The sequence below is a fragment of the Rhododendron vialii genome, chromosome 1a, assembly GCF_030253575.1.
Source record: "Rhododendron vialii isolate Sample 1 chromosome 1a, ASM3025357v1".
In the NCBI taxonomy this organism is placed as follows: Eukaryota; Viridiplantae; Streptophyta; class Magnoliopsida; order Ericales; family Ericaceae; genus Rhododendron; species Rhododendron vialii.
Genome location: NC_080557.1, coordinates 23,171,619 through 23,180,532, shown reverse-complemented (window position 1 = coordinate 23,180,532; position 8,914 = coordinate 23,171,619). Strand labels below are relative to the sequence as shown.

Genomic DNA, 8,914 nt, shown 5'->3' with positions numbered 1-8,914 from the left:
AAAACTAGGCCATAAACTTGGCTTTTTTTTTGTAAACTAGGCCATAATTTTATCTAATTAATTTCAACAAGGGTCGTTCTTGTTAAGGATCTGTTTGACTAGCAAAATTTAATAAGTATTGAGATATGATGCAATAAGATGGATAACCGAATGAGCCCTAAGCTAGTTTGGTTTGCTAATTTGTTTTTTTATTTTGAATCACAAAATAACCAAACTTATTTTTAACTGTCAATTAAAATAAACAAACTACTAGCTTTTTCACCATTTGCTTTGCTTAGTTTTTTTTTTTTTTTTTGTTATGACAATACGAATATAGAAGAACAAACAAGAATGCACTCCACAGATGAGGGATGGCGAGGATTCATTATGAACAAAAGAGATTACAAAGAGCTAGCAGTATCTATAAATCTTGAGCGAGGTCACAATATTAAAGATATCCAAAAGAATAAAACCCCACACCTCTAAAGTGGCACTTATCTATGGGAGCATAAAATAGGATTCATAATCTTAAACAAACACTAATTAAAAGCCTCAACCATCTTACTTTCATTGTACGTCCTAACAAGACTTCAGAATTTAAGGCACCTCAACAGATTAACAGTTTTTGTCATTTTGGTTGGTTTTTATGCAAATGAGTAAATAACCAACCTGAAATATATATTATACACAAAATTTCAAGTAAGGGCGTCCTTACCGTATTAAGTTAAGGATATCCCTTTCCTAACCAATTTACGATGATCTGAGCCGCTCAATATGTCCACAACGTGATTTTAAGGATATTCGCTAGAAATTAGCAAAAAAAAAGACCGGAAAGTGCTTGATCCGAGCAGTTTTTGTTTATTTTTTATCGAACGGTTCAAATAAAAACTGCTCAAATCAAGCCATTCCTTGTCATTCTTTTTCTGCTGATTTCTCGCGAGTCCCCTTTAAATCACATTCTGAACACATTGAGCGGCTAGGATTATCGAAATTTGATCGGGAAAAATGAGAAAAGGGAACGTCCGCTTTTATTTAAAATGATGACACCCTTACCTGAAGGGAACTCTATATTATATATATATATATATATATATATATATATATATATATATATATACAGTTCTTTTCAGGTCCAGTCGCCCGGATTTTGTTGTGGTCCGGATTTCTGTCTGAGCCGTTGGATTGGATGGATTACATCCAACGGCTGGGGAAATAAAAGGAAAGAAAAGGGATTTCCACTCCACAGTCTCCACTCCAGCCCCATTCTGTCGTTCTGTTCCAGAGAAAGAGAGAGAAACAGAACGGATGCGACTGTATACGAATCACCCACGCTGAGATCGAAGACGACGAACTTCAGCGTTAAGGTCCCTCTCTCTCTCGTTCTCTCTCTCTCTCTCTCTCTCTCTCTCTCTCTCTCTCGTTCTCTCGTTCTCCCTCTCTGGTTTCTCTGATTTTCGAAACCCTAACTGTGATTTTAGGGGTTAATTTATGTGATTTTTTCATTCTAGACACAGAGAGGATATCGATATCCCTACATACACAGAGAGAGGAGGCGACGATATAGGAAGAACCAAAGCTGCGATCGAAGACGGCGAACACCAGAGCTACGATCAACCCCAAGGTCTGTCTTTCTTGTTCTCGTTTGTCGTGATTTTTTTGTGTGGTTTTCGTCGAGGGCAGACTGATTTCTACTGATTGACTGATATTCGAAACCCTAACAGTATATTGGGCTTGTATCTATGATATTTGATTTGGGGCTTGTATCTATGATATCCGATTTCGGGCGTTCTTGGGTGTCCAATTTGGGCCGTTTAATTCCATGTCTGCATAGATTTAGTGGGACTATTTACCCCTTATTTTGTTGAAGAAAGTTCGTTTAAGATGGAATAGAAAACAAAATGTTTGCCAAGTTGTATAGTTTTGTTGTTCCGAGTTGGGATGTGGGATTTTGCTTTATCTGTTTCCTTGGATGTCTAATTAATATCATCTGCAAATTTGTTAGTAGCTCCTGATAACAGTGCTGTAGTGTATGTGTTGAATACTTAAAATTGGTACTCTGGATATGTGATTGAAGTGCAACTATTGTATAAATGTTTCAGTTGCTTCTGAGATATTGCTTCTGAGATATTCACAATTAATACGGAGCTGAAGTATACTTATAAAAACCAGTTCTTTGTTATGGATTGGTTAGGAATGAATAAAATCAGCTTAATATTGTGTGACTTATGCTGTTTTTTTTTTTTTTTTGTAATCTCTGATTGAAAAGAACAAGTTGAGATAATGTCTGCCATTGGTAGGTTACCCATAAGTAGCTCACAATTTGATAAAATGGAAGAACAAGATCGATCGAACATTGATCCAACCCCTATGTTTCGAGCACCACCGTCGAGGTATCTCTCCTCCTTTCTAAAAAATTTGTTGCATATTATAGCAGTATCGCCTTAAATGTTTTGTCTTAAATGTTTTTTGCATGTTAGTAATTGTTTTCTATTTTGATTTTTAGAATGCAATCTTTGGAAGACATAGCAGTATCACCTTCACCATCCCAACCGTGTCAATCATCTGTGAATTCTTGTCAAGAAATTTACACTCCTCAAGTTAAAAATGACGTGATACCGAAAATTGACCAAGAATTTGTCAACTTAGACGACGTTCTGAAATTTTACAACGATTATGCTAGAGAAGCTGGATTTAGTGTGCGAATCAATTCTAGTAGGTTGGGTGAGAATGGTAAAGTAATGAGGAAGGAGTACGTTTGTTTTAAAGAAGGGGAGAGGAGAAATTCTAAGGCCACTTCACGACGTCGGGGTTTAACTAGAGAGCGTTGTGGTGCAAAACTAGCTGTCGTGAGAAAAGGTGAAGTGTTTGTTGTATCAAAATTTGTCGAGGGTCATAACCATGAGCTTACAACGCCAAGAAAGGTGCATTTGTTAAAATCTCATCGTCGAGTGTCAGCCGCACAAAAAGCTTTAACGCAACAATTATCTGCTGCTAATGTGCCAACTTACCAACAAATGAGTATTTTTGAGTTGCAAGCGGGGGGTATTGAAAATGTAGGATTTTTACCCCGAGATCTTTACAATGATAAAAGAGATACGAAGAATGTAGTACATGGTCATGACGCAAACATATTATATGAGCATTTCGAGATTGAACAACAAAAGAATCCAGGTTTCAGGTTCACATTCGAGAGAGATGACAAGGATAGAATGACTCATTGTTTTTGGGCGGATGCGACCTCTAGAAAGTCATATCAATATTTTGGGGATGTGGTAGTGTTTGATACTACGTACTATACAAACAAATATTCTTTGATATTTGCACCTATATTGGGGGTCAACCACCACAGGCAAACAACACTTCTTGGGTGTGCGTTCTTGAGTGACGAAAAAACTGATTCGTTTGTGTGGTTCTTCAATGAATGGTTAAAAGCGATGCCAGGTGGACCACCCAAAATGATCATAACTGATCAAGATCCAGCAATGACAAGAGCAATTGCTTCTGCTCTTCCGAATACGTTTCATCGATATTGTATTTGGCACATTGTGAGCAAATTTTCTGAAAAATTGGGTGGACTTTTATATAAGGAACATTATGATGAGTTGAAGAAATGTATATGGAATTCTGAAACACCTGGAGAGTTCGATGCAAGATGGGCAGCTATTGTAGGAAACTCTAAGTTGTCCAACAATAAATGGTTGCAGGACATGTATGAAATTCGTGATAGATGGGTTCCTGCATATACGAACCACATGTTTTCTGCCCACATGACTAGTAGTCAACGGGCTGAAATTTCTCATTCGTTTTTCAAGCGCTATGTCTCCAAAGAAAATTCAATGATGGATTTTGTGACGCGGTTCAATAGGGCACTTGCCAAAATTCGACATAATGAATTGGATTTCGATCATAAAGATGTAAATGAGAAACCTCTCTTGAAAACCTCGTGGGCAATGGAAAAGAAAATGAGCGAAATATATACACGAACCATATTTGAGAGGTTTCAAGAGGAAATCTTTCAAATTAATGCGTATGTGGTTACGTTAATACGCGAGAATGAACATTGGTGTTTGTGGAATGTTCAGAGAGAAGAAATGGAAGGTGCGAGAATTCGTGAGATTTCGGTAGACAAGTCATTGAACCGTGTGAGTTGTAGCTGTAAGATGTTTGAATTCGATGGAATTCCATGTCGGCACCTATTAGCGTACCTGTTTAGAATCCAAATTAGAGAACTCCCTACTAAATACATCTTGCAGAGGTGGACGAAAACAGCAAAAGCAGGCAGGGTGATGGATGACTTAGGTAGTGGTGTGAAAGAAATATGTAACAGTTCACTTCTTGTGAGACGACAAGGTCTTTTCCAACTTGCTTGTACAGTTATCGATGATGCTGTATTAGATGAAGAAGAAAGTGAAGTTGTGCGAGAAGCTTTGGAATCTAGTCAAAAAAAGATTGCATTGATGAGGAGTTCTCGCAAAGATGGTTCAACGAGTCGTATCCAAGTGCCTTCTTCTCTCGGAAGCCAACATTGTTTGAAAGAACCACTTCAAGTTAGGGCAAAGGGTTGTGGTAAACGTTTGAAAGGGGGAAAAGAGAAGGCTGTCAAGCAGAGAAGGAAATGTAATGGTTGTGGGTTAACCGGGCAGTTGCATGACAAAAGGAATTGTCCGAAACTTATGAACATGTAAGTGGATGTTAATTTGTACTATAAATTTCGTTGTTTATACACGGAATGCATCTTAATTATTGTCTTATTTTGTTAGGTCTTCCCAAGATGTCAGGTTGAGTGATGACGAGGACGATGACGAGGACGACGTTGACGATGAGTGTAAGTGTTTGTTTTTGAATTTTCTTTTATCCAAACCATTTTTTTTATCTACTTTTTGAGTTGTATCTACTTAAATATGCAGTGTGATGTAACGGGCAGTGAGGAACCACTTTGGATGGGTCTATGCATTAACAATTTAAATGGCCAACTTCAATACAAAGGAATCTAGTATGTTCTTTGATTCATGCTCTATTTCGCATAAATTATCTTTGTTGTTGAGATGAACTGCTAGCTGTTTCGTGTTTCTATTGTGTGAAGCTTACTGCTGCTGTTTAGAGGTCGTGAACTGTTGGCTGCTTTGAATGACTAGCTTGGTACCTTCCAGCTCGAATTTATGAGTTAGCTTGATGATTTGTTTTTGAGTTTTCAAAGTGTAAGACTGTTTTGGGTTATTTGTTTTGCTGTTTAGAATTACTAATTTTGGTGGTCATGTTGACCAAGTTTTGATCTGGGGCATGCCCCTTTGATTTGTATCCTAATCCGCTATTTGATTCTGGTTTGGAGCTAAGAAAAAAGAAAGGAGATGGTTTGAGTTATGTTTCCTATAATGGTGAGGGTGTTTTTTATGGTTTCTTACTGAAATGACTTCCTATAACACATCACCTCTATTGCTAATGTCAAACCTTCTTGCCATGGCCAGCACTAGCAACAAAATGTCCATCTGTTGAAAAATGGCAGCAGAGGACTGTTTTTATGCAAAATAGAGCATGAATGTTTTTATGCGAAATAGAGGCCTGGACCTTCGACAATTAGACTTCAATATTTTTTTGAACGGCAATTAGACTTCAATATTAGCATTACATTGTGGGTGTTTTGAGCAGAAGCAGAAAAATAGTAAAACAAAGCTTCTCAGGAATAATTTTTTCAGTCTTTTCTATTTATTTTGGGCCCATTTCATTTGCCCTTTGATCTGTTTCACCCACTCCTTGAGAGAGTAAAGTTCTTTTCTGTTAGACTCTGGAAAAGAAAAGAATGGCATGGTAGACAACATTGGGTCTACAATTAATTCAGTGTTTCTGAAAGAATGCATGTGGCCAGTGGCCGTGCGCGAGAAGTAAAACCAAAAACAAAGAAAAAAAGAAAAGAAAAAGCATAGCAGTACGTGTTTGTATCTATATCATTTCATCTTCTCCTAAGGACCCCTTGGAGTACAAAAAGAATATTGAAGTCTCAAGACCTCTAATGAACGTCATATTGGGGAAAAAAAAAAAAAACCTCTAATAGATTGATTGTACATACCATTTTCACCCATCCACAAATGTTATCCGAATACCCACAATTATAATGGAACTCCTGCAGAGTCCCAGACACCCAACCACCCCTCTAACAAATACAATATCCTCCATCACATTCAAAACGTACAATACATTTAGAGAGCTACAGTTTTAAACCACCGGTTACAACAAATACGAACGAACATAAATTACATTCATTTAAGAAGTGCAATGATAGCCACTAACAAGGCTAGCCCACTTAAGAATTGAAAGACAAGCAGCATTTGCTTTAAATTAGCAACAGTGACTTCCATGACTTCAACACGTACATCATCCTTTGCTACTTTCTCCTCTCGTGCAACCTGTGGCCTGGGTTCATGATACCCAATTTGATAGCACCACTCCCAGTACTCGCATTTTTGTTTATCCTTTGGACACTTATAGTAGAGCCTTCCAGGATTCTTTCCTGACTCTGAAATATGCACAGCAGCTCTCAACCCACACCAACATGTCTGGTTTTGAAATGTCGGGTGACGAGATTGAATGGTACTCCTGTTGCTTGAACTGGACATGACTGTTTTTTAACGATTACTACAGACACTCACACAATGTCTATACACACCCACACAAATGTCCAATACAGATAAAAGCTAGAAGTAATATAAAAAATTGAGGGAGGTAGTGTTTAAGCTAGAAGTAATATAAAAAATCGAGGAAGGTAGTGCTTGGCTCAGAAAATTTTCATCATAGCCAAATAAAGTGGCTCAAATAAATCAAATGTTCAAGACACCACTTTTTAAAGGCACTAAGGCGGCAACATTAGTTGCCAAGCTGACCATCTAATGTTTCCAAGCCTTATTACACATTATATATACAGTTCTTTTCAGGTCCAGTCGCCGGGATTTTCTTATGGTCCGGATTTGTGTCTTTGCCGTTGGATTGGATGAAGGAGATCCAACGGCTATGGAAATAAAAGGGATTTCTCACCCCTCCAGCCCCATTTCTGCGTTTCGTTCCACTACCAGAGAGTGAGGGAGCAAGAGAAAAGGAGGCGACTGTATACGAACGACCCAATCTCAGGCCGAGAACAAAGACAACGAACGATCAGAGCTATGATCAGCCCTAATGTCCAACACAGCTATAGCTACAAGTAACTCATATTTTTTCAATTTAGATAGGTGGTTTTGGCTCAGAAAATTTTCATCATAGCCAAATAGATGAAATGTTCACGACACCACAATTTTTAGGCACAAAGGCGGCAACATTAGTTGCCAATTGACTATCTAATGTTTCCATGCCTAAGTACACATTCCATGTTAATCTATCATCGTAGCCAACAAATAGGGACAATCAAATCTGAAAATAGGGGCAAACTCTCCCAATGGCTCAGAAAATTTTCATCATAGCCAAATAAAGTGGCTCAAATAAATGAAATGTTCACGATACCACATTTTTTAGGCACAAAGGCGGCAACATTAGTTGCCAATTGACCATCTAATGTTTCCAGGCCTAAGTATACATTCCATGTTAATCTATCATCGTAACCAACAAATAGGGACAATCAAATCTGAAAATAGGGGCAAACTCTCCCAATGGCTCAGAAAATTTTCATCATAGCCAAATAAAGTGGCTCAAATAAATGAAATGTTCACGATACCACATTTTTTAGGCACAAAGGCGGCAACATTAGTTGCCAATTGACCATCTAATGTTTCCAGGCCCAAGTATACCTTCCATGTTAATTTATCATCATAGCCAACAAATAGGGACAAACAAATCTGAAAATAGGGGCAAACTCATAGAAATCCGGACCACAACAAAATCCGGGCGACTGGACCTGAAAAGAACTGATATACAGATCACAGTTCTAAATGATACACTGATAACACCAACCAAACCCCACTTCAAAGTTCTCTGGCCAAAATCAACATAAGTCACACACGAAAACCGATCCAAACAGCAACTGATCATAAGAAAATCCAAAGGCTCAGACACAAATCCGTACCATAAATGCCCCAAATCGGATATCATACTGTTAGGGTTTCAAAAATCATTCAATCAGTAGAAATCAGCCATCCTAAGATCGAAAGAAATCACCACACAAACAAATCACAAAAATCAGAGCCGATTCTTCATTTAGGGTTTCCAAAATCGAAGATATACTGTTAGGGTTTCTAATACGAGAGAGAGAGAGAGAGAGAGAGAGAGAGAGAGAGAGAGAGAGAGAGAGAGAGAGTGAGAGACCTTAGGGCTTATCGTAGCTCCGATCGTAGCTCTGATCATTCATCGTCGGCCATACCAAGATCGATCGAAACCACAAAAAAATCACAAAAATCAGTTCGAAAATCACATGAGAAAGAGAGGGAGAACGAGAGAACGAGAGAGAGAGAGAGAGAGAGAGAGAGAGAGAGAACGAGAGAGAGAGGGACCTTAACGCTGAAGTTCGTCGTCTTCGATCTCAGCGTGGGTGATTCGTATACAGTCGCATCCGTTCTGTTTCTCTCTCTTTCTCTGGAACAGAACGACAGAATGGGGCTGGAGTGGAGACTGTGGAGTGGAAATCCCTTTTCTTTCCTTTTATTTCCCCAGCCGTTGGATGTAATCCATCCAATCCAACGGCTCAGACAGAAATCCGGACCACAACAAAATCCGGGCGACTGGACCTGAAAAGAACTGTATATATATATATATATATATATATATATATATATATATATATATATATATATATATATATATATATTGTTATAGTTTATACATCAGCATCAGGGTATGAGGGAGTTAATGAGTTAGTAAGTTAGTTCACATGGGGTCTAGAAGCTGTCTATGGTCCTAAACCTCACCCTCGCCTCTCGCGGGGCTCGAACTCCTATCTCCACTGATGGAGGCGGGTGAG

At 38.4% G+C, this 8,914-nt stretch overlaps 1 protein-coding gene across 1 annotated transcript; it reads left to right on the top strand.

Moving 5' to 3' along the window:
- Window positions 1-2,259: 2,259 nt before the first annotated feature.
- On the top strand, window positions 2,260-4,891 carry LOC131329648 (protein FAR1-RELATED SEQUENCE 5-like). Its single transcript, XM_058362915.1, has 4 exons — window positions 2,260-2,369; window positions 2,483-4,660; window positions 4,740-4,804; window positions 4,887-4,891. The coding sequence occupies exons 1-4, from the start codon at window positions 2,260-2,262 to the stop codon at window positions 4,889-4,891; spliced, it is 2,358 nt and encodes a 785-aa protein (XP_058218898.1).
- Window positions 4,892-8,914: the final 4,023 nt, after the last annotated feature.